The following is a 26,627-nucleotide window of genomic DNA, read 5'->3' on the forward strand; positions in this document are numbered from 1 at the left end:
CAACATACTTTGATAGCTTATCGCTTTTTCTAACTAGACTCACTCTGCGTAGAGGGTCCTCCTGTATAGTGCCAGCCAAGGCACGCAACTACAGGAGTTCAGAGGAGACTTGCAGTCCAAGTCAACAAGAAACAGAAACACAGCTAATTTGTTTTTCCCAGGTCGTTTCTTTTTACCTGTTACAACTAATGGATTAAGCTCACTGGCAGGGAACAAACAATTAATGCTTTTACAAAAACAGCCCCGTTTGTGTTCAGTGATGTAGGTAATTTCTTCCGCACTGTCTGAAATTCCCCTCCTTATTCCCATGCCTCCATAGATCTTGCACAACTTGATCTTTTTTAACCTAAAGAGGAAATTGCGCCTGATGTACAACAAAATCTTCCAAAGCACCTTTTATGGTTTCGTAGACAGAGGGTATGTTTTTTCTTTTGTTGTGAAAAGCCTCACAGATCAGGCAGAAGCATAATTATTTTACATCCAACATTGTGTAATAGATCCCAGGCTTCTTGGTCTAGTTTCAGAGCACTAAGTTGTTAACTTTTGGCTTTAGGGACTGTGACTTGGAGACAGATGGTACAGAAGAAGCAGACAGTAAAGGAGATTGACTGGTATTACGGAAATAATTTATTCTAGGATGCCATCAATGGGGACAATATCTCTGGTATTGCCTAAAGAGTTTTGTTGGTGTTCCTGGTTCTAGGACCCTGGTAATGAAGAAGGATGTCCCCTCCCTTCCTATCAGTCCCTGTTTCTGTACATAAAAGGATATTCCTTACATGAACTGACTGCTACTATATCCCCAGGGTTTTGCCAAAGGAGTCTTTAGAAATGCGAATATGCAATAGTGCACTGACAGACATGGCTGGGAAACAAGAATACTGTATGTAAAAAAGTGCTGTAGATTTCAGCATTTAGGTTTGTTCTTAGGCCAGACCTTGCCCCAATTTAATTGCTTACTCTTCTGCTAGGACACCTTTACAGGACAAAAAAACCCCAACAAAGTATGATTGATTGAAACATGTTTGCTGGTGGCAACAGAAACAGACCAGGTTAAAGCATAGAGTCAGAACATTACCAACTAGTCCTGATCTTTGGTTCTACATTAGAGATCACTCTCAAATTAATTTCCTATGAGCATATTAAATCTACCTAATTAGATCAGGGCAGGTGATACAAAAATCTAAATGCATCCATGCAGCAACTCTCAGTGGGAATTTAATTTTTCATTTCACTGGAAAAAAACCTGAGTCCCCACAGCTGTGACAGAAGGTGCCTAAATAAAAATTAAAATGAAACACTTTAAATATCTCTAAGTTTGTAACATTGAAGTTGTCTAGATTTTGAGATATGGGATTTCCATAAAGGTAACAAACTCTGTAAAAGTATAGTAAACCCAAAAATCCAAATCTTTTATTTACTTCACCTAAAAAACAAGCAGCCCATAGGTAAGATATACATAGGTTTCCCCGATTTATCCCTAATAAATTTTTTAAAGATTTATACAATTTCTACAGAAACATACAGTGTATCAAAAATCTGCATAAATCAAATTTATAAAATATGTAGAAATGCATAGTGATATTATCAACTTACAAAGCAAGAATATGGGAATTATTTTTTTCCAAGCCGGCTATAGCAGGAAAAGGTCATTACAGCAACAGCTTCTTGTGATCTCATGTCTTGTAAGGTTTCAGTCTCACATACAGATTCATATTCACATACAGCATCAGCTTTCAATGAATTGCACAAAATACCCATTTAAAATGCACACCTGCACAATTTATGTGCCACCATTCTTTCTCTTATGCATAGTCGTATGATTAAATTAATCTACCCAATACACAAAAATGGAGTCAGTTTTCATACACACAAGGAACAAGTACCGGCACACCCCCTTATTTTCCTTTTTTTTCCAGTTTCTCCCTCTTTTATTTTCTATTTTATCATAGCTCTCAAAGGACAGATGAGAAGTTTAAAGAAACTAGGAAGATCCCAAACTAATAGATCAGTGCAGACAGCCCTATAAAGATCAAAATCTGTCACCAAATATGATACATAACCCTTGTTAACACCAATGGAAGCTGCATGCAATGCTGTTCTAGACTTCAGGGAAGTATTTAGTTATATTTAATAGTATGACATATTCTAGGCATGACTCTTATGAAATCAGTACATGATGTCAACATTTAAGTCACAAAATCTGGAATAAGGAAGTGAGGATAAGTCATTTCTCCTCCACCTCTGCTCATTCAGAGTAAATATTTATACTCCTAAGGGTGTTTGCATCAGCTCCTTTCCAGAGCATTTTTAGAAACTTCTTCACATTCTATTCTGTACACTATAGCACCAAGTGGTTTTATTTTGTGTTTGCAGTCCCTCAGGAGAAGTTTCCAATGACTTCCATTCTTCCAAAAGAAGAAGAAAATTAGTATGAACAAATGTGGTTTCAGGATTTCCATTTCTCTTTTCAAATCTAAATCTGGCATCCAAACTAGTTGACAGATGTCCTCGTAAAGAATTACGCAGCTGTGTTAAGATGCGGGATGCTTTTTCCTAATTCAAAGTTTTAGTCCACCTCTAGGTGATTTCCATTTAAAATAACAAATCAAATGAAGCATTAGATTCTTTTTAAGTTTTACATAATTGTGCAGCTTTATTTCTTTGTTTTTTAATAATGATTTTTTTTTATGCAAGGCATGGTTTAAACAAGCAAGTTAGTGCTTATAAATTCTGAACTGGAATCACGAGGGTGCTGACTTCCAACAAAACGTACCACATTAGCACTAAACGTGACATTAAGTTCTTCACGCTGTACAAAGTGTCCAGTCAAAGTAGAGCAGCCAAACTGGCAATAGAAATTTGTCTTTGATCACACAGTAATGACATGGGGTAGCATGGTTGGTCCCTACCCTTGGTGACAGCTCAGAAAAGTCCATTGTTTAATTTCCAACAAATGCTTTTCTTGTGAAAGAGAGAAATGAAAGAGGCACTAAATATGTTGAAATCCACCTTCCAAAAAAGCAGCATGACTGTGAGAGAAGGCCACCCTGGCTAATAACCTGTGGCAGTGCTTAGTAGGATGTAAAATTAAATAAAAATATACAACAGGTTGATAATCACCAAGTTCTATGAAAATCTGGTTACTCCAACCTTTTCAAGTGTGTGTAAAAAAACTGCCTTCAGACCCCTGAGTGTAATCCCAAAGAAGACGACAACGCCTTTAGCTATGTTCCTATGAAACCATAGCTAACAGCACATTAATTTATCAACATCTTGAAACAAAAGGATGTAAACATCTACAGAGTTTAAGGTAAAGCAGTTTTGTAAACATTAACTGCGGATGATAATGTTATTGTAATAATCACAGTTCCTCTATGTCCTTCATCCAACCCAGGAGGCTCGCAGCTGTACAAAGTTAATAATTGCAGCAGTTTTCAGGCTATTTTGAGTCCTGTACAAATTAATGTGTCAGTAGGTAGGTTTCGTTTGTCTACACACTGAGGATGTTGTTCATTTCCCATTTTTGTGTTGCTTTACTGGAGTCACACTCTGAAATGAAAACTTGATGGAGGACTTCGGAGCGATCCAAGCACTTCCCTGATGGAATATGAGTAAATCTGTGTAGATTCTGGAAAACAAAGCCATCAGGAACACGTGAGTTTGATTTTTTAATTCTTAACTTTAGTATAGCTATTTACAAAATCAAATTTCAGGGTCTCAGAACAGATCAGTCATATACTCATTTTACTGTTTATTTAACCCACACTTTCACAGCCTTTGTAGTACTAAATGTTGGACACACGTAGGCCTACTGAGACACTTCACATTTCTCTTAGGCAACAAACTGCTAAGAAAAGGAGGGGAACTGTGCCTAACATATTTCCAGCCTTTTCATCCATCCTGTAATCAAACCAAAAGACTGACACTTGAGGACAGCTCTATGAGAGCTAACTTCACTAGACAGACCTTCCTTTGGTTAGCCTTTCACATAAAACAACTGCAAGACACCGGCATTAACCACACTGAAGAGAAAAAGCACTAACTTTGCTTCCTGCTTAGCTGGTAGAAGGAAGAGAAAACGGTATGAGAGCAAGTCCGGCCTCCAGAGCAACAGGATGCTGCCTAAGAAACTGCAGACCTATTGTGCCTAGCACATTCAAGCTGAGACTCGCACACTTGGCTCCTTCCACACCCTCTGTGCTGCCACGCTCAAGTCCCATGCATTTGCAGAGCAGCATGGGGCTCCTCTCCTGCTTGCTGACCCCCTGCACCAGATGCAGCCAGACTCACTGACTTGTATCTAGTGTGGAGAGCACCGGAGCAGAAGCAAACTCTAGGCACTGCAGCCAGGCTGGGGCTGCACAGCCCTGCCCTGTGCACCTAGCTTCCCTTGGTATAGGGACCCTCTCTCCCATCACTCCCACACACATGTGCATGTCCAAACGTTGGTTCAGCTTGATCCCTGCTCCTGTTGTGTGGCCAGATATGGGGATCCTCTACTTGGAGAGAGGTAAACAGATGCCTGAACAAAAGCAATAGGCAGGCTACCACTAGCTCTGTTCTGGGTGTTTGTTTATGGGCACCAAAGTTCTGCTGCTGCTCAATGGTCAAGACATACAGAGGTTGCACTCACCAAACTGGCACACAAATATTCATTCCAGAAACAACCGGCTGACCAGCCAGGTAAAATCTCCTGGCAGCTTTCTCTTATAGGAGAAGGCTGAAACATTTTTCAGCAGTTCATAAGCATTTAATTCCTTATACACTCTTCATTAGAGGAAAGGGTCATACCCTCTGTACTGCACAAAGAGAGTGCCAAATTCCTAGTATTTGCTTGGTTACACACCCTTGGTGGTCCCTTTGCTCTTACCCCCACCTTTCTTTTTTGACTTCTGGAAGGCAGTCAGTGTTTTGTTCTACAGCCCAGACCATGCCTACTGGGCTTCCTTATAACTTGCGGTAATAAGCAAACAATTACACAACTCACTACCAGTGTGGAGGAAATGGATCTTCTTGCATAAAAGAATTGTTTAGAGAAGAGCCAAGAAACATGCTGGGACACACTAGACTGGCTGGAGAGTTAACAAGTGCTATATATTATTACAAAATTAAAGCAGAAGTTGCAGGGACTGAAACACTGCTTATCAATTTTTAAGTTTCAGGTTTGAAGAATTTTCCTGTCTATATGGCACAAGAAAGCTGTGTGGAAATTATTGTGCTTGATATTTCCTCTTTGCATTGATTATCTATGTAAAGAGCAGAAAAGGTGGGGTGGCTTAAAGAAGAATAAACAGATTTCACTGCACTTGACAGTGCCTGCATCTTTCAGACAAACACAATCCAGATAACCAGCTAATGAATTCTTTTAATATGCAACATGCTAGGTAGACTGAAGAAAAATTGACTCAGGATACTTGGACAGAACCAAGTTATGTGTGGTTATGTCCAAGGATAACATCACACTTAAGAGTATTCAGTTTCCTTTTTTAAAGAAGCAAGCAGAAATAGAAACTTCGACATTGAAAAAAAAAAGCAAATAGAGGACTTACAGATGTAGTGACTAAATAGACTGTAGCAACCCTCACACGTCCATCAGCCAACATTCCAAGTCTTTATTAATTCATATTTTGCAATAGCATTATAATGGTGCCACACCCAGAACTCACAACAGAGCATGTTATTAGAGAATGGCTGATGAACAGGAAAAAAATACTGAAGATGGCAAAAACAACACAAAAAGAGTAATGAATGCTATGTTCACCTCTTTCTATGTAGGCTTAAAAACAGAGCAACACTTCAATATAAACTTCCTAAAATTAGATTTAATATTGAACCTAGCTGCTAAATGCACCCCAGAATTTAAGTAATCTTCTCAAAGTATACATTAGAAAAAGAAACTTTCTTGACAGAAAGCACAGAAACAGAGAGGGTGATGACACTAAAGCTTTTAGAAACTCTGTCATAGTTAGTGGATATCCACTTCCTCTGAGGCAACTGCTAAATCCTAACATAACCTGTGGCAGCAGATGTAGCCTCATGAGACTCTCCCTAAAGATTTTGATACAGAAACCAGCAACTAGAACCATTAAGAAAAGCATCTTTTCCTAGAGGGGTGTTTCCCAGCAAGCATGGATTTTTGAGTTAACAGTGTGCAGTTAACGATTTACTTGGTTCAGTTACCCATGACATAGAACTTTAGTTTCAGATATATGTAAATAATAAAAAAGAGGTACAAAAAAACAGGATGCAAATTAAAATTTCTTTTATGCTATATATCTGCTACATACCTTGAAGTACTGCCAATCCTGGTATTCATTCTGATTACAGTGTGTAATCATAATTTTGGATCCATCTGGTCCTTTAGTTAAGCACTGATCATACTGCATGAGTTGATTAGCTTCATTGATTCGGAAAAGCTAACAGGAAGAAAAAAAAGGCCATCTTTTAAATGGCTGACTCAAAATTACAAGTATTTTAGAAACACTGAAAATACCAACCAAATTTCATCATTCAAAACATTCTCTGGTGTCATTACACCTAACTTTCAGGAGGGTTCTTAACTTTACATGATGTAATGCACTTTTACTGTCATGACACTCAATTTCAACTTTCCTCTCAGATTTAGAAAAGTAAGAAACTTACCTAGCAAGACAAAAATAGTAAAAATTAAGGGATACCTATTTGGGAGACTTCTGAAAGTGTTTGATTCAAAATCTTTGTATGATTTGATGGTCAAACAATCCACTATCTTTCCGAAGGTCTGGTAGCAAGTCCTAGGCACTGGATGGTAATTTCATTTGAAAGGCATTTTACCCATGGAAAAAATCAAAATAATGCATCCAGATAAAGAAAGATTATCCTAGCTACTACTTATGAAATCATTGTCACAGGGTTTTTGGGAGTAACATGTAAAGAAGTAGTTTAGGGAACTTTTTCATTAAATATCAGAGAGATATTTCCAAGGGCTACCAAGAGCTAACCCAAATATGATTTTTTAAAAGCATCATTCTGCGGGTGATTTCACGAGTGCTGTGACAAAATTTGCCTGGTTCAAGTCTACATCAACATAAAAAGGACTTTGAATTCTGAAAAGTTTTCCTACTGAAAAAAGGGATGTAAAGACAGAACAGCCTGTTTTTGTGGTAGTGTGGGTAGGTTTGTGAAGACACAGGTCAAACATGATAGCACCTTGGATTGCAAACGTCGATTAGCAGTTACATTCTGCCAATTAATTTTTAAATGAAGCAGACACATATTTGTATTCAATTTCTTGTCTCCTGTGGTGGAAGATGACCTACTGCACAAAAGTGTTTTATACCTCCATTAGAGCAAAACAACTTTGTGAAATAATTGAGCCAAAGTGACTAAGGGGATTGTTTCCTGAATGATTAATTATTAAGTGAAGATAAATGATGAATAGGCAATAATGCCAGGTGCTGCAGTTATTCTAATGCAGTGATATGGTTGCGGTAAAACAGTACAGTTCTCGCTTCCTCATGTACCCGTTCCACTGAAGAAGAGATTATGGATTTACCTTCAATTTTATACTGTTTGTGCTTGTAATTTTATTTTCAGATTCACATATTTTATCAATGTCAACATGCTTATGGAAAGTCCCCAACTCCCGTCTCTGAAGCTGGCACCTAAGTGATTTTATGTACAGGCTGAACAGAAAATTGGCCTGTTATTATCCACAGCAAGTGATTTGCCTTCAGACTTGCTTCCAAGCTTCTTACCTGATTTCCTCCCATCCTGTGGCATGGACCAAGCTCAACAAAGCCACCGTTGGTGTGCCCCATGCTATCAATGCAATAAGCAGTTTCAAAGCCTCTAATCTGGAAAACAGGTTTTGCACTCTAAGTTAGTCTCAAGTTAAAAATAAGCGTGAAGGAGTTCAGGAAATTCTCACTTATCTTTCAAACCAGAAACAGATATGTGACAGAGAGATATGAGACAAACCTGTGTATGAAATCTAAATACTTATGCTAACTGTTCTGAGAGATGGAGCTTCAAGGTATCTGTACTAATTTGCAGGCTCCTATGTGAGTTAGAGTACACTGATATAGCTAGAGTTATAAAGCTCAGTTCCAAGTTAATGACACTGAGATGTAGGACTTTCAACTATTTTAATTTATTCAACCCCCTATCAAAGCATGTTCAGTCTCACAGGTCATAATAAAAAGCACGAGCTCAGCTAAGTTGCTCTCATCTTGTGGATGAGAGAAACAGGATGCAGAGGAGTTATGCATGGCGGTTATTAACTGGAGCCAGGCACAGCCTACTGACCCAGGTGCTCAGATATACCTTCTGCAGCAGCAATTACACAGCAGAAAAAGAGATAAAATTGATGAGGGGTAGGCACCAGGACAGGATATAGAACAAAAGTCTTGTCAGAAAGCATGCCTCAATTGCTGATTAGCCCAATCCTTTCTCAAAAGGGCCAACCAACAGCTTTACAAAGATTTTATGACACAAATAACATTATTTCCAGGCCTATTTTCTTTGCCAGAGCCTCTTTTTCCTTCGTGACAGTAGAAGAAAGTCCGGAAGACTAAGCTTAGACCTGACTCCCAGAGAAAGGGTTAGAGATGATGAACACCACACTTCCATTCCAGGCAGTTTGGAAATGCAATTAGTGTGGTGTTACAAACGGGGGGGATTTCTCAGACATAGGATAACTAGCAGTCAGTGAAGAAGAGCTGAAGAAAACTTCAGAGAAGTCTGTGAACTTTGACTTTCCTGTTGCTTTGCCAGAGCTGCTCACTTCTATTAGGGATGATTTCTCACAAGGTGGCCATTATTACTTTATTCTCTTCAGATACTTACACCTCATTGAGCAGTAACATATAACAAGCCTTCCTAAACCTTTATGTGGATTCAAAAGGATGTCTAAGGCTAATCTAGTAACTGATGCTTTGTGCTAGCTTTTAGGGAAGAAATAAAGGTGTCATTGTTCACCTGGTTCTTCAGATACGATACTATTTGTACCCTATTCCACCATGCACAGGCTCTGTATCACTAATTCCTCAGGGAAATTAAAGATGACACTTTCTTGGCCATGGGAAACAACATATATCTGTACATTCTAATGCTCTTTTAAAGTTACAACTGAAAAGGTAAAAATAAATAAATATACAAATCTGAAAGCAGACAGGAGACCTGCAGTAAAGAGCTCCTAAAAGTGTGGCCTAAAAGCCAGAAGTGAGGATCAGTGAGGTGTCCTGCACTCCCTTGGCTACATGCTGTCCCTCTCTGCAAACTGTGTGAAAATGACAAATTTGTAACCACATTCTGAATTTATTGAGAATTATACACTGTACATGAATGCTGGAAATGACTGTTAAGAAATGGCATCAAATCATTATATGCAGATAAATTATTTACTGGGGCTGTAACTGTGTGAGTACAACTCAGGCTGGCAAATGTAGGCCAAAGGTACTTCTCCTGGATTTAATGATCTATTCCCTAGGCCTTCACAGAAAAAGATTATCACCTTTTTATCTTCACCAATACTCCTACATGCTCAGGATTCACATTTCTTCTTTTTAAATCCCCTAATTTTCAATTATGGGAAAAAGAGCTTTAGACATAACTGAAGACAGGGCTGGAGATAAAATCATCCTTCAAGGACCTATGGAGCTAATTAAAAAAATTCACACCTCTTAAAGTGTATATAATTTTTTTCCTAGGGATATATTTCTATAGCTCTCTGGTTAGTATTATATACCTTAATATAGCAGTAATCAAAGAAACTTTTCTCAGGTTGGTGCCAAGTAACAATCAGTTCCTTTTGAATTCCCATTTTTTTAGCTCCTAAAATAAAGACAGGTTATGTGCCGTACTTACCTCTCCCCAGTCCACATTTTTAGGTGGCAAGGGATAATATGAAGTTATATCATATGCTATTTCTTCCATAAACCACTTGAAACTTTTGCAGTTGTGATCTTCACGGAATTTTTTCAGCTCAGATATATCTCCATAGGGTAGTGCTTTTGTTTCGGGCCGACTGGCATAGAAGTAGTCTTTGTATTCATCCCACCACACTTCTACAACTCTGACATAGTTCTGCCAAGAACAAGGACACTGCTGTGACCTCAAATCACACACAACAAACAGGTCAGGTGCAACTGCATGCTAATTTCAGAAATCTGAGTATTTCTCCCTTAAAAAGTAACAGCATGAAGTTACTATAGAGCACCAATGATTTGTGACCTTCAGCAGGTTGTACCAGAACTGAAATTCAGACTGTCTATTCACCTTCTTCAGCTTTTATACAGAGAATGGTGCATTAGTCTACCAGGCGTGAAAAAATTAAGTCTTAAATGGGTCAGCTGTGACACATCAAGGAGATTTTACCTTCCTAAGTAGTTTATTGCTGCTTGGACAAGGGGGAAAAATGGATAGCTCACCTGCTGAACAAGCCTCTCCCTTGCATCTTCTCAGTTTCTTTGATGGCTCTTATCTCTGTATAACCTGTACCTGTTCTGGATGCACACCTCACTTTGTACAGTTCTTCTAGTATAAATGACCTGGTGTTAAAACAGTCTTAATAGATTTGACTGATGGCACAAGCTATTACAAGTTTTCCTTTAATCTACATCCAACATAAATTGAACAAAGCTATAAAAAGCAGCAGGATTGGTACAAGATTCCCCTTCCATCTCAGCTTTAGACACTAAATAGCTTTGGATGAAGTGCTCTCTAAATTGCTGCTGATAATTTAAATAGCTGCTGTTATCTAAAATCAAAAAACACCTTCAAGGTTGCAGCAAAATAGTACCTTTAATGTAGGAGAAGACCCAACGTACACCGGAGGAGGATTTCCTTGCCAACCCTGGAGACGGTAGATGTGTCCAACACGAGAACAGGGAACAAACAACAGTTTTCCTCCACACTGCCAGATCTACAAGTTAAAACAAAGGTATTATTAATATATGTATATGCAGAAGAATGGGGTTTGGACGAGACGGTCTCCAGAGGTCCCTTCCAACCCTAACGATTCTGCGGTTCTGTGAATTTACAACAGACAGATAGGTAATAAATTATGGAAGAAATATTGATTACTTTTCTTACTGTGCTAGCTGTATGATATATTTAAATATTTTTGCTTCAGATGTAAGCATAAACATAGCTGGTCTCTGAAATGAAAGACTTCACTGAATGCATTTTCAACTTAGCTACAAAATTACTCAGCTAAATTACTTTTTTTAAAAGCTTTTAAAAGGTTTGCCATCTCATTCCATTGCTATTTTAGAACAACAGTAATAAATGAACCAAACCTGGAACTGGGTAATTTTTATTATGACAGAATTAGTAATTTGATTTTATTAAAGCAATTCACATACTATCACTAAGATGGGTTTTGTTTAGATGCCCATCACATTTAGGTCTTTCTTAATAATGGCTAGTAGGAGACAAGGATGTCTTTGGTAACCCAAGTGCAAGCAGATTTTTCTTTAACTATAGTAGCTGAAAATAAAATATGGTGAAGCATATTACCATTCTGAAATTCCCTCCCTCCCACATGTTCTTGGATAATCCATTTATGAGGAAAAGAAAACACACCGAAATCTGAATTTAGTTGCTCACAGTTTTGACAAGTTTGAAATATAGCATTAAATCCAAACTCAAGATAACTTTGGGGATGTTCCAAATTAATCCAAATTTCAGATTAAAAAATATGACTTAGCAGTGTTAGGAAAGATGGGCAGAAGAGTTTACTTCCTTTATTGCATCATCATAATAGTTTTCTTAAATTTCACAAAAAAAACCCCAATTCAGATATGCAAGGCCACTCTATTTGCTATCTAGGAGTCAGCATGTGAGACTGGTAAATACTGTTCAGTTCTCCTAAAGACTGGTTATGATCGACATGAAACCAATTTGCAGGCCTCTACATAATCACCACTTCAATTACAAAGCTACTGTACGCAATTTCAATCATGATTTAGCTCTAAGCAAGATGGAGAATTAGAGGGATAAAGACCCAGTACATGAAACATTCTTGCTAACTACCTTTTGCATATGGATTTACAGCTGAGCAAGTGCACTCAGAACATTCCTCAAAATCATGAGGAGCAAGAATAGTTAGAGGAGCTCTGAATGTACTTTCAGTAAAATTCAGCTACGATTTCACAGATTGCTACTGAGGATATTAGATGTCTCCACTTTTGTTTGTTAATTGGGACAGATTCCTGCTGTCTGCCACTTGAGTCATGAATATTGAAGCTGATGATTATCATCTTACGTTTCCTGCTAACTGAAGAGCATGCATATGCCTAGGAGGGAAAATAAAATCTTCTTCAGTGATTATGAATTATGCAGTTAGCATTTCAATTGTGAACGTATCTCTTGTAAAGAAGTTCTTGAAATTTTGAAAAGTATATGAGATCATTTTCTGCCCATAAAAAAGGCAGAGAGAAGGAAAACAGGGCAGATTACTTCTTGTTGCATCATTATATACTTTACAGGCATCTATGCATAAACTGAGTATTACTTGTTCTCTATAATCACTTTCATTGGAAATGACATTTTTCTATACTCATCATGAGAGCAGTCATGTAGTCACATCCGCAGATTTGCCAGTCTGGTTTCAGATCAGACGTTTCAGAATATGTGTGATCCCAAACCATTAACAAAATCTAGATTACTCAGCATTTGGGTGTCAGCACCAGGCCATCTCTCTGAACACTTCTGCCCCTAAGCCCACAAGGAAACGCTGAGGGGACGCATCTCTGCCACAACATCTCCTCACAATGAAACCTTATGGGCTGAACGTTCACAAGGCAGAAGTGGTGCAAATCAGAGGTAGATCTGTCTGACCTCCAAGTAGAAGTATTTACCAAAAAAGATCTAGCAAACTGAATTAGTTTTCCATTTTTGGTGTTACCTTGTAAGAAATTTCAAAATTTTCACCACCCCAAATCTGAAGGCCTGGATCATAGAGACCCAGTTCAAAGAAGAAATCACGTTCAATGGCAAACAATCCACCAGCCATTGCAGGGGACCTGAAAGATGAAGACAGTGTTAAGTCATTCTGCCAAAAGGGTACGATAACACACAGAGAGAGCATTAATTAAGGAAGTAAATTACTGTTAACATATAATAAAGATTAGATAAATGGCAATTCACTGAAAAATCATGAAGCTTTGTCATCTGCTTCCAGCAATTTTCTGCAGTGTGACATCCATTTAACTTCTAGTGAAGTCACAGTTTTTATTATCTTGTGGTTTTGGTTTGGTTTAGTCTTTTTTGTTTGGTTGGTTTTTCTTAAATACAAAATTTTGGTTGGAATTATTTATTCAGCCAGCCAGCATGCTTCTATTAAAATAATAACAGAAAAGATAAGAATCAGTGTGACATTTCTCTCTTGAAAGTTGTGCTTTTGAGAATGAGACTGCATAGCAGACTTAAGCTTACATTCTGAGAAGCTGCCACATTGAAACACTGTCTATTACCAAGCAACAGAGTTTTTCCAGCTAAATGATACCTTTCTATGGTCTCCCTCTCTCTCTTTTCCTACTGCTGCCATATGAGACATTTTTCATTATACTGGAAGGGCCTGGATTCAAATTGTAAGGTTTGCATTTTGGTTTTTTTATTTATTTTTTAAAATGGCTTTTCAAATCCCTCCATGTATGCCAAGGTTCAATTAAGTAGCTTTAATGTGTCAACAAGATGTTGTGGTTTGGATTAGAGCATTTTTGCACAATGGCTCTACCCAAAATTCTTTGGTAGCTTGCTCACAGTGAAACAGTGAGTAGGATATGTTAATCCATTTCCAGTGCACATACCAAGCATTTTTCACCTGAGGATCAATAAGTACATAAAAACCCTAATGGATATAAGCTGGAGTCCCTACTAAGATGGCAATAAAAATAATTAAGAAGCTGGTGGGGAAAAAGTGAATTCTTTCTGACTTCAGATGATCTGCAGTACTGAAAGCAGGAGGATCAAAGAGTCCAGATCATGCTGGTGAGCCAAGTAAAACACAAATGAAATATTCCTTCATGACCAAATTATTGAAAGATAGGTCATTTCTAGCACTATTCAGTCCCTCCATTCCATTAGATTTTTAACTTAGTGGTGCTCCTTTTAACAGCAATGGTTATGTATTTCCCTTCTGCACACAAATGGAGATCTGCTTAAGAAAAAGTAACCCAAAGAGTTAACATACACTCCCTTTGCATAGCAGGGGCAGGGCAAAACCAAAGACAGCTGCTGGGTGTACCAGCTAAGTACAGTGGTCATGAGTTCAGATGATCTCCAAATCACTTGATCAGTTACTCCTAAATGTCCCCTCCTACTTGTCTGCATACTGTATTTGCCTCCAGCATTGTTTTTGCATCACAAGGGTTCAAAGGACTGGAAGACAGCAAACACAGCAGGGAGAAGCATGTTGCATAGCACAGCCCTGTGGCTTTCCTGAATTTTTTTGTTTTTCTCAGCACTATAAAGACTTGGCAAGTGTAAAGGCCTCAGATGGTGAAGCTCCAGTCTTGGCCTCCAACGTGCTGTCAAGTGCATTAAAGAACACAGTAAAATCCACATAAGCTCCATAGTTTATTTTATAAGATATGAAGAGGTAAGCACAATATTACTGAAAGAAGAGGCAATTCTCACAGTACAAAAAGTTTGTTTCCATGCTTTAAGCTGTTGAGGGTTTTTTTTGTTTGTGTGTTTTCTTTTTAAACTAAGTGATCCTGGCTATGGTTTCAGCAAGACTTTTACTTGGTCTTACTTGCCATACTTACTTGCATACAACCTAGACATAAACAGATGCAGGGAATATCTCTTTTTAAAAGAAGCATTGTAACTCTTGAAAGTATTATTAAAAATAGAGTAATCTTTTAAACCATTCTGAGAACATGTGTTCTGTGTTTCTGGGAACAGTTTAAAGGATTTTAAGACCTGTTTGGATAGTAAACACAGAACACAACAGCAACGTTTGAAATAGTTTATCCCTCTCTAAGAGAATATTAAAGTTCCAGTGTGGACAGCCTTGTCAGAAAACGATATTATTTATACTGTATATAAAACAGATCAAAGCTTCATAACTTCCTTGCATGTGTTGCCATTTTAGCAGAAAACAGTCGCGGGTGAGGATAGGGAATTACCAGCATCAGTTCTTACAATGTTTAAATCATATATACGAGCAATAGAAGACATTAGATTCTGAAGATGTGAGGATTGTTTTCAAATGTAGTAACACGATTAGTTAAGTGTGAAGGGGAAAGTAATAAAAACCAGCAGAACCACAGTCTCCCAATCTTGAAAAGCCATCCAGAAAACTAAGCTCCTAAGCTAGGTTTCTAGCCAGTTTGTGTGCTGGGAAGAACGCATACCCCACTACAAACCGTAAGAAAAAGGTGGGAGTTCTATGAAAGTTATTGGAGTCTTCTTAGGAAAAAAAAAAACAAATTGTGGTTTTTTTTTCTTTCTTATTTTTTTTTTTACTGTTATGTGTACTAAATTAAAATTCCCAAACATACTGAGACCTTAGAAAATATTAAGCCAAGATTCTTAAACAATATGCTTCTTTGTCAGATGTGGTCTATTATAAAGCAAATGAGAGAAATATGACAAAAGGGGTTTTCTTGATGCACATGCGTAATCCATGAGCTGTATGCATGCATCAAGCCATGACAGCGGGTTACAGATTTTATGCATTACCATCTATTATAAATACTCACAGCATGCTTGTTATTTCAAATCAAACTTTTAAATGAGCACGGCTGTTTCCAACACTACTTCTTAAAAAAAATATCATAGCTAAATTAAGTTTGCCCTGGAAACAGAGTCATTCAACATTTTATTTTGCCAAAAAAACCCCTGTCATTCTAATGTGCACCCTATTAACCACACAAGAGCAGGAACAGAGAGGCAAGACAATGTAGCAAAGGTATTTTGAGCAAATAGTTTTGGCAAACAGGTCTGGTTAAACAAAGCAACTGGTGCGGTTAGAAATGCAGAGATTTTCAAGATAGAAGTACATGCAAGTTTTAGTGGATCAATATTGACTTCAGGAAAAACGGGTAAGTGATTTAGTGATTACCGATACGGTTCAGTTTTTGTCTTTCTGCTTTCCTTCTCTCGCTTGGTCAAGGGAACCCTCTTCCACAGCATACTCCAATCCCATGCGCCTCTAGCAAACCCATCTTCGTCACCACCCCCTTGGGGCATAATCTTATAAGTGTTGCCATCTATGACATCTATAAGTGGCACAGTGCATGTGGTTCTGCAGGGTGGCGGATGGTGGCAGGGAAGATGCAGTTATATGCAAGGACCCATGTGGCAGGTGTGCACGGGTCGCAGTTCATGGGAAAAGAGGTGGGAGAGGGAAAAACGAAAGGGTTTAGACAATTATTCATTATGATTCACAGTATGTAAACAGCTCTCTTTACCGATAAGGCTCAGTTTTATGCTTTCGTTTGGACTTTTCCTTGTGGCTTAACGGAATTCGTTTCCATAGCAAACTCCAGTCCCATGCCCCTCTGGCAAAACCATCTTCATCCCCACCTTGTTGTGGCTCAATGGAATAATCATTTCCATCTATGTAATCTATTAGAGGTACAGTACATGCAGTTCTGAAACATTTATAGAAGGGAAAGAAAGAGCAAAATACAATTTCAGAAGGGTAATCTGTCTAATCTGCAATGAACACCATTAATTATTAAGCTTATGGAGCAGTGTATACGAAAGGTCACTTGTAAAGATACTTACAAAAAATGAAGCCTCATTTTGATTAAAAAAAAAAAAAGTCCTTTCTTTATGCTGTTGTAAGGGGTTCTGAATGCAGAAGAGTTAGGCCTGAAATGCTAATATACCAATTTATGGACTTTTCCCTTTATGTGTACTTCTTGACACTGGTCTTGTAACAAAGCACTGTAGGAGGCAACAGAGTAGCCCATAGGGTTCTCACAGTATTATTTCCCGTAATTTCATATCATATCTTATCTGTCAACATGTATGGTAAGCTCTTAGCTTTTACTAGTATAAACATAGATTTTCACTATTCTGCCCTGTTCAACTGCTAACCTCTCAGGATAAAAAAAATATTACTAGTGCTCTCCTAGCAGCATTCTTCAGTGGAATTTTTCCTGTTTGATTTGCAATATGCTGCTCATTGTGATCTGTTTCATATACAATATTCACCAAGGAAAATACATTATCTTGTTATTCTCCCCTGTTTTTCCAAATGAGTTTCCCTGTGACCAAACTTGGAGCATTTCCATCGTTTTAAGTCAAATACTTTAAGATCGAAAAATCAGTGGGGGAAAAGTGAAACACTCTGTGCCTTCTTTGAGGCAAAAGCAGCAACATGCTGCACCAAGGGCTGGAAGAAAGCTGCTGAGCACTGCCCTCTGGCATCACGTGCCCCAGCATGACTGGTCCTCCTGTAACTACTGCTTTTGAGGGTGGTGCTTCAGAATGCTTCTAAAGCTTCCTATTCTCACCAGCCTCTCTCATGTAAAACAGTAACACACATTTGATGAAAGCACACAAGCATTTCCACCTTCTTTCTAGTACCCTGGCTGAAATAGTTTAAAAGGCTGAGTTACAGCCTTTCAAAAACACAAAACCCACCTCTTCATGAAAGTTCTGATAGTACAACAGGTTAACATACAGCTTTTTTAGGATTAAGAAGTTATCTTATGGGTTAAAGAGTTTAAACAAGCCCATAGTTTCCTAAACAAACATACCCCCTGACCACACAAGCTAAGAGCACAGTAGCACACAGCAATAACAGCATTTCAACAGCTGGAAGATGTGAAGCCCCTGGGGATTCTCCTCCTCTGTCACCTCTCTCAAATCCCAAGCACAAAGCACAGGCATTTCCACCTCTTAACCCCTAGCAAGTGCCTGAGCTTGTGGCAGAGACAGGCTCAAGCCGTGGCCTTGGCTTCCTACAGACAATGCTCCAAAGTGCTCCAGAGAAAACAAATAAGACCACATTGCAAGACCAAAGAGGAGAAAGTTATAAAAGTCTTGAGACCACAGTGGCTTCAAATCTCCATTAAATCAAAACACTTACTGCTGCTTTTCCTCTACCCAAAATCATAGTTTTGTTTAGTTTCTTTTGTTTGATCAGGCTCCTTATTCAGCCAGAACAGAACATTTTTACAACAGGCCCTCAGATCACTGCAAAAGACAAGCGTTGTCTTATATTTAATCTATACTAAGCAAAATATTCAGTATGCCTATTAAAATAAACTACCCAGAGATTTGTTTGCCTGACTATTTTCCTTCCTCCTGGCATAGTTTTTATGCTGGGAAAAAATAAAATCATTATGTAGCAAACATAGTTTGATATATATATGCATTGGTATAGATAAAAAAACACACTGACTATAGTTTGAAAAGTGAAGATTGTTACTGTGACTTTTTCTTCCTAAGGGATTAGACACTGGAAATAACAGGAGAACATTACCTGTCCTTAGATATAGGAGCTATAAGTGGCGCATACCAATTAATTCCCACCTCACAATGGGCATCCAGGTAAACCAAAACCTTCAAAAGAAGTAAGTAATGCAATTTATATTTCTGTATATGAAATCATGATGACTTAATTAAGCTTATTTACCCTGAAATGGTTTCATATTATAAACAAAAAAATGAAGCTTATATGAGTTAAATGAATCCCCTTTAATCACCACCACCTCACCTCCCCTACCAACCATCCGTCTTCCCCAAAGACAAGACTTGTGTGTGAATTGGCTCCTACCTGTCCAAGTTTAGCCTTCTGGGCTCCAATGCTTCTAGCTTGGATTAAACCTTCTCTCCTCTCATTTCGAAATACCTTTACAAGGCCATTCCACTGCTTAATATACTCATCCAGCCTCTCTTGTAAGTGTGCTATCAAGTAACAGAAAAAACAACGGTGAGGTTTAATAATAAAGAGCTTTGTACTCCTAACACAACACAGATCAACTCTACTTAAAAGTATCTTGTACTAAACCTGAAGATCTGAAGACTTGGAGCTCTGACTTCATAGCAAAGGTTTGTCTCTGGCACACTTGAAGAAAAAAACGGCTGAAGCAGTTGGCTACACCACAGGTGAGCTGGGTAGACAAATTCCCAGTCACTTCAATAGATCACATTGTGGTTTTCAGGTAATCGCTAGTATTTCAACCGGGCAGAGAAGTTTCTACACTTGAGCACATGATCTTTCCTTATCAGATAATGTCATGTGTACAGTTGAAGGTCCCACTTTTCAGTTAAATGTTTGTCCTCACTCACTTTCTGCCTCACAAAATGTTATCTTGGTCTATTAAATCTGGAAACCTGAGACAGAAACCCACCATACTCAAACTATTGTGCTCCCTCAACTAGACCAGTTCCCTCTTGGGGCTGTGGTGGTCTTATGCTAACCTTCTAATGAAATAAAGAAAAAGAATAATTGGAGGGCCAGAACTGCAGTGAACAAACTATGTCTAATTATACTGATGAGACTGGCAATCTTCAGCCAAAGGGACTTGGTCAGTACAGGGATGAGTAACCCCATAAGAATCATGATGGGCTATGCTTAAATGGTTGCAGATTTGTATTTGCACATTGGTCTTTGCTAAACTAATCTGGAAACCACATTCCTACCACACAATTTGAAAAAAGGATCCTAGCCTTGCATAATATTGCACAGACGATTCTGTTGAGAAATCTCACAAAGGCAGAAGGGCTGGCAGTAAAGCGCTTGCTGTTTGAGGCTACACTGATTTAGCTACTGGTGTTCATTTAACATCTATTTTTGTACTGAAAAGCTCAAAAGAATTGCCTACAGCTTCAGTTTCCCTCAGTCAGGAATCAAAAACTAAGCCACCTCAGCTACAGCTGAGGCATCCATGCACTAGTCTGAACAGGCTCCAAGGGGCTGCTAGAGGCCATGCCTCTGCTGATCTAAGAGGAGGGGGGATGTGCAGAAGTGGAAGGAGAAGGATGTCCCCTGTAGCAGCAGTAAGCCATCAGGTTGCTTCAGCAGCAACAACTTTCTCACCCTAAAATGACTGAAGTCTGGAGCTTGCTGCAACTTACATGCCAATATGTTTTATATTCTTACGGACAGTGTTAAAAAAATCTAGATTAAACAAAACTGACATATAAATAATTGAAATGGAAATGTTGTTTTTTAGAAGCATATTTTCCAAACTTGAAAATCCAGCAACTCTACAAAAGAACAATCTCTGAAATCACTATCTTTTAAACACTCTTATTATCCCCCCTCTTCACTTTTATAAAAGAATAAAGTTTCTCAACTGGAAGTTTTACATATACCCTTCTTGTTTCCCACATGCATATACAATCTCTTTTGTAAATCCTTTTGCATTAGGAAACCATCCAGGATGCATAAATATCAAACTAGAGAGAGAACAATTTTATCACATATGCTGTATAGAATAATGTGCCATATATAGAATATGCAGTATGATAGCTGTGATATAAATGTTTATAGGATAAAATCAACAGAGTTATGAGGTCATACTGAAGTGGTACTAAGAGAATCTTTATACCACACCATTATTTATTCTGCAAATTCCAAGTATGTGTTACAGAAGGACTGTCAGGAATGTTTTAAAGATTTAAAACCTGACTTTATTTCCAGCTCTCCTGCTTATGAAGCCAAGTGTTTTAGTTATCAAATGTTCAGCTATGTAAGGCTCACAGGGAGCTGTAAAAACCTGTCATATTGGTTGTGTAAAGCTTTTCTACAGTACAAGTCTCAGGACTTTGCAGTCCATTATCTGAAACCGCGCCAGGGTTAGCAGCAAGTGCTATTTCCCACAGGAAAAGTGAATTTTCCTTCCTTCCCGTGTTACAAAGCCTGCATGACAGTAGTGTATAAAATCCTGATACTTTTACAGTCAGAAATACCATTTGGGCAGTGTTAAATTTTGCTCACCTAGAACATGTATTTATGATACCTGTCAACAGCCTTACAACATTCTGTTTTTTTGTGTAAAAATGTATTATTTCACCTTTCAAAATATTATAACCACCGCTCTGGTCTTCCCTTGTTTCAGGGCTTCTCTCATGTCTCAGCACATGATTAAAGCATGAGTCTATGATTTTTTAAAATCATGTCCTTTCTCCAATAGATCTCAGGCACTGCAGATTACAAGAAAAGGGGAGGAGGAAGGCAGCTTTTTTTCTCTTGACTCATCGATGTCAGTTTGTAGAAAAATAGCATCAGAAGTCCTCCATAAAGCAGCTGCCCAGGTCCCCTGCACTGTAATACTACTCATGTGGGGCTCTGGGCTAACACAAAGCACTGATCAATGTTTCAGTTTCCTCACTACAAGCACTGTTAAACAAGTTAATAAAAATACTGTTATCTGTCTACTCTCATTACATCCCCTTTGGTTATATTATGGGATGCTGCATCTGTGGGAAATATAAAGAAAAAACAAGTAAATGCAAAATGTAGTCAAAGCCTTTAAATGCTATTAGGAACACTGGCATTTACCTTGCAGTCACTCTTTACAGGTGGCACAGGCTACAAAAGTGAGCTGCACCAGCTGAGATATTGACCTCTATGCTCTAAAGCAATACCTCTATACCTCTAAAGCAAGCAAGCTGGCATCTAAATGCATAACAAGTAGTCAAAGACCTATATATACAACTGCAATTGTAGGGAGCTTCAGAATATCTGGTGTTTTGAATTCTCATTGCCCTTCCAGACCAACTGTAGCCTCTACTCAGCTAGTATTCATAGTGAAATAAACTGTTTTGAGCAAGAAACACAAGCAAAACAGAGGAAAAAATTCCCCATGAGCAGCAGTGTGGTCACACTGACACTGATAGAAGCTGCTGCAACACTTTTTGGACTCTAACAAGCGTTAATACAGAGGTCTCCATTGAAAATATCAGAACTAGCATCATTCAATTATCTTGGCGTCATCATACTGTTATTGTTCCCTTTGTGCTTTGACAAAGGAAAAAATGCCCCAGCTGAATTCAGCACATCTCTCTGCGCAGTTATCCATGGTCAAACCCTGCTGTTTGCAGAAGAGATTAAGGAAGGGAAAGAGAGTGTTGTTTAGCAAAAAGACTGCTCCCAACTGACTTTATATAAAGAATTATAATGAAAAGGACATTTTCCAAGAATTGGAGCTGCTCAACCCTGTCAGGCACAACATATATAAGCTTCTATGCAGCTGTAACTCCCTTCTGATGAAAGAGGATTTCTCATAAAGGAGGACAGGCAAGATGAGCTTTTTCTTTTTGTGAGCCAGCCTTTGGAAGTATTTGTAACTGCTATGCTCCATTTTAATTTCATATGGCTGGAGAAGGAGGTGGCTAAGAAATAAGGACAGTCACATTGAGTGTGAGCAAACATCTACTCAGTTCAGCATCTGTGTCTCAACGTTGGTCTCAAAGAGTGCAAAACACTCTTTGCTGGGTGGAAAGCCAGATATGAAGTGTGCAGTCCGAAAGCAGGTGGGGAAGGAGAAAATCCTGTATCTGTGCTGTCAGCACTGCTTTTCTTCTGGCTGTAAAGGCAAAAAGCCACTAGCAGCTCTGGTGTGATTAAGAGTGTTTGTGTTTTGCAGCTCTCCTAACAACTGGAGATCTCTTCAGGAGGCTTGGCACGCTTCACAGCCTGTACTAGCTCATGCTTCTCTCTGTGGAGAAAGAAGTGGAGCAAGATTCTATTCCCTTGGCCATTTTTCATTTAAAACACAATTTGAATTATTGAAATTAATTATGTTTACCAAGTAATAGCCTAAAGCATTTTGAAGAACTATTATAGTGAAACAGTACAGTTGCAGCAAGGTGTTCAGAGCCATTCCAGTCCATGTTTGTTTTCCAGTCACTCATACAGGAGAAAACTGCATCTTGATCTTGTTTCACTGAATTTTCTGATTCAGAAAAGCTACTTGGGAAAATGAAGTGTGGGAAATAGAGGAACAGGGGTCTGCTGGATGTTAGGTCCAGGCTAGCTGTATCTGCTAACCACTCATATATGAGCAGAAAGCATAAGTTAAGTCCTGCATTTCAAAACAAATGTCTTGTAAAATCTTGCCTCTATTTAACCATTGTCATATATTGGAAAACAAGTTATGCCAGACAAACTCATTCCATGAATTACATATACATAGCACAGAGTCAGCTACAATTCATGTGAAACCTAAGTACTGAGCCCAGTCATGAGTAAAAAGTCTGGTAATTTTTCTAGAGACCATCAGTGTAATAGTTATGTTATGCAGCTAACTCAGCCCTTGAATGGTTCTGAAGGAAAGCTGTGATCCCAGCTGAAAAGGAAAACACAGCACATGTCTGCTGATCAAATTATTAAAATTATATCCCTTAGGAGAGAAGATATTTTTGGTTTACAGTGTGCGTGTATACCTAAGCCAAATTCCCAACAGCTGTTAAAGGATATAGGAGACTATAATGTAACATTCAGTATCTTTATTAGACTAAGACAGATGTAGTTAAGTTTACAATACAGGTAACTGTTCCTCTCCTGTAAAAACATACAGAAAATGATACCTACCTATCTACAGGTATGATGTAAAAATTAACAGACAATAACTACTTTTAACAGCAACTCATACTCATAAAAGGCAACCTCAAATATGTGACAAGTTCAGTTATAAAAGTTACAGTGTGTATACCCACAGAAAACAACGCCTGTGAGGCAGAAGCTGGGAGAAGATAAGATCACTTGACAAAACAAAAGGTTTCAGAACAGTCATCTGCTTTCCATGCCACTACCCAGTTCAGCTACTATAAAAACAAAGAGGAGGGTAAAGGGAACGTATATTATGCTGATGACCAGTTCAAACTTGCCTGTGCTCCTAAAAACCACGGTCATCATTGTCTAGAAGAAGGCTATCATCCTGAATACTCAAAGTTATGTTTTTATTTATGCATCTACTCTTTTTCTTGGTCAACTTCTATTCAAGAACTATACTGCAATAAAATCTTGCAGAATGTACAGCTTTGGTGCACTGTTTTTAAATTTGTTTAAAACCAGACAGGGTTCATCTAATCAATTATCTGTCTATAGCATACCTCTCAGTTCTTCCTTGCATTCAGCCTTGATTAATGCTGGAGATATAACTATTAAAGGAAAAAAAATCAGTGTGTGTTTATATTTGTAAGAATCAAATGTATGTAGGTATATCCTGGCTATAAAACAAGACCAGAATGTATATTACTAAGGAGGAGGAAAATCTCTGGACTTTTGAAAATGTTTAAAGGCAGAAATTAAAACACACTTAAAAGCCCCTCCCCCTGTAAGAAACAATAAACACCTTAACATGATGTTTAACTGAGTAGGATGCTGAAAATTAAAAACATATTTAAAAGGGATCAGAATAATTCAATAGTCTTAGATATATTTTTATTATAGCAACACACACACCAAGAGGGAATCTGGATTCCTATGTGGAATAAAGAAATTATGCCTAACAGGCTTAACCCAAACTCCTTCAATAATCCTGAACTACTTGTTTTCACAAGAGCTGAGAGAGGTACTAGCTATCCCAGCTTTCTACTATGTACTACTCCACAACTGTGATAGAAAGCCCACCGCAAATCCTATATTTCAATCAGCTGAATACACATGAAAGATTGCCACCTTTATGAAAACAATTCATTGGAAAAGAGCTTTCTCTTCACTGAAAAATGAAAGGACTGTGAAGAAGCAATTTTTCTTGCAGAGTCAAATCAATCCATGGCAGGTAATAAATCAAAAGAAAACTATGAAAAGAAAAGGAAATGTTTCTTTTTCTACAAGTAGTGTGTTAATATTCCAAGTATACCTTTGTTGCTAAAATCATCAATCAGCACGATTTCTGCCAAGTACTTCCTGGGTGTTCTTTTAATGACACTGTGGACTGTCCTCATGAGTGTGGACCATCCTTCATTGTGGAAGACAATGACAACGCTGGAGGTGAGCAGATTATCATCATAATGCCAGTATTTGCATCTGTAAAAAGATTTGATTTTATTAGTTTTGACACTGTGATTTACAGAACTGCTTAACAACTCTTCAGTGAAGATTTCATTTGGACAAAGATAATGAGAAACAGGATATAGCAGGTAATGACGCTTAAATGCATCACAGAGGTAGAAGGCCCAAAGAGCAACTTTCTTGCAGCCAGTGAACCTTTTTCCCCTCCTGAAAGAGGTAGGATGGAGTTGGTGAACAACAACACCTGCCTCACAGCTACATACATCCTCCTGTGTAAGTGGCTGGCATTGCACGGATGCCATGGAAACATCCCCAGCACCACCACCCTGTGCGGCCAGTAGAGAACTGTGGAAGGAAAGCCCCAACCTGCAGCTGCCAGATGAGGGCCATCTTCAAAACATGAGATATCATGATTTAGGATGGACTGTGCATTTGGCTCACCTATGGCTTAACACAGAAGATGACAGTGCTGTTTTTTTCCAAAGCATCTTGAAATGAGACTTACCCAATAGGACTGTCTATAAAGTGTTTCTGTCAGGTTTATACAGCCCACATGCAGAATCAGCAAAATTAACAAAGTTGAAAACATTGTTGTGGCAAGGCAAAAGCATTAATTTTTACCCTTTCACAATAAAATAGATTTAAACATAGTGAGTAAACTTGCTGAAAGTACAGCAGCAGCACGTGAAATGCTCATGTCAGCTACACTGCAAAAAGATCTTTCCATTTGCAAAAACTGTCAGAAAAACAAAGTTTCTTGTGGGAAAAATGTAATCCCGTGGCAGAAAAGATGTGATCTTTACTATTTATTATTCATGGTTAAACTTTAAAGCATAACAAATGCAGCTTAAAAAACCCCAACCTTACCAAACCTTTGATTTCCCACGTCAAAATGCAGAGTCACATGTTTACTAGACATAGGAAGATAATCACTTTGGTCATATTTGTGTAATTGAACTTTTTTTTTCTATAAACAGATAATAATAACAATGTTAAAAAAGTAATAGACTGGCAAGGAAAGAATTTCAAATTTGGCCCAATTTCAGTGGTGTCCTTTACTGAAAGAAAAGAGAAGGAAAAAAAAGCCCACAAAAAGAGAGGTGAGAAACCAAACAAAAATAGTGCAGAAAACTCAAAGGAATAAAGTGAGAAACTGAACTCTGAGGGGCTGCCAAAAGAGGCCAAGAATTTATAGATAATTAAAAAATGCGATGACTACATAAAATTTTACAATAATGCTATCAAATTTGTTAACACAAATTTTGATCAAAGTAAACAGTTTCTAACTGTCATCCCCGGATGAGAAACTTAACATGAGCTGGCAGTGTGTGCTTACAGCCCAGAAAGCCAACCATATCCTGGGCTGCATCAAAAGGAGCGTGACCAGCAGGTCGAAGGAGGTGATCCTTCTCCTCTACCCTGCTCTCGTGAGACGTCACTTGGAGTATTGTGTACAGTTCTGGTGTCCTCAACGTAGAAAGGACATGGTACTGTTGGAACAAGTCCAGAGGAGGGCCATGAGGATGATCAGGGGACTGGAGCACCTCCCATATGAAGACAGGCTGAGAAAGTTGGGGTTGTTCAGCCTGGAGAAGAGAAGGCTGCATGGAGACCACATAGCAGCCTTCTAGTATCTCAAGGGGGCCTAGAGGGATGCTAGGGATGGACTCTTCATTAGGGACTGTAGTGATAGGACAAAGGGTAATGG

The 26,627-nt window shown here is 38.4% G+C and overlaps 1 protein-coding gene across 2 annotated transcripts in view; it reads right to left on the minus strand.

The window, feature by feature from the left end:
* Positions 1 to 1,386: 1,386 nt before the first annotated feature.
* GALNT7 (polypeptide N-acetylgalactosaminyltransferase 7) overlaps positions 1,387 to 26,627 on the minus strand; it is a 73,969-nt gene continuing 48,728 nt past the window's right edge. The window contains exons 3-12 of one of the 2 annotated variants that reach the window (XM_005145520.3): positions 24,768 to 24,934; positions 18,728 to 18,858; positions 18,434 to 18,513; positions 16,058 to 16,240; positions 12,893 to 13,010; positions 10,784 to 10,906; positions 9,850 to 10,068; positions 7,740 to 7,838; positions 6,291 to 6,419; positions 1,387 to 3,631 (exon numbers count right to left, since the gene is read on the minus strand). In XM_005145520.3, coding sequence (XP_005145577.1) covers positions 3,494 to 3,631; positions 6,291 to 6,419; positions 7,740 to 7,838; positions 9,850 to 10,068; positions 10,784 to 10,906; positions 12,893 to 13,010; positions 16,058 to 16,240; positions 18,434 to 18,513; positions 18,728 to 18,858; positions 24,768 to 24,934 — 1,387 coding nt within the window. In that variant the 3' untranslated portion in view covers positions 1,387 to 3,493. Of the gene's footprint in view, positions 3,632 to 6,290; positions 6,420 to 7,739; positions 7,839 to 9,849; positions 10,069 to 10,783; positions 10,907 to 12,892; positions 13,011 to 16,057; positions 16,241 to 16,406; positions 16,590 to 18,433; positions 18,514 to 18,727; positions 18,859 to 24,767; positions 24,935 to 26,627 lie in introns of both variants that reach the window. The other variant, XM_031045793.2, reaches the window with a different exon arrangement.

Source organism: Melopsittacus undulatus, chromosome 7 (assembly GCF_012275295.1).
Source record: "Melopsittacus undulatus isolate bMelUnd1 chromosome 7, bMelUnd1.mat.Z, whole genome shotgun sequence".
Classification (NCBI taxonomy): domain Eukaryota; kingdom Metazoa; phylum Chordata; class Aves; order Psittaciformes; family Psittaculidae; genus Melopsittacus; species Melopsittacus undulatus.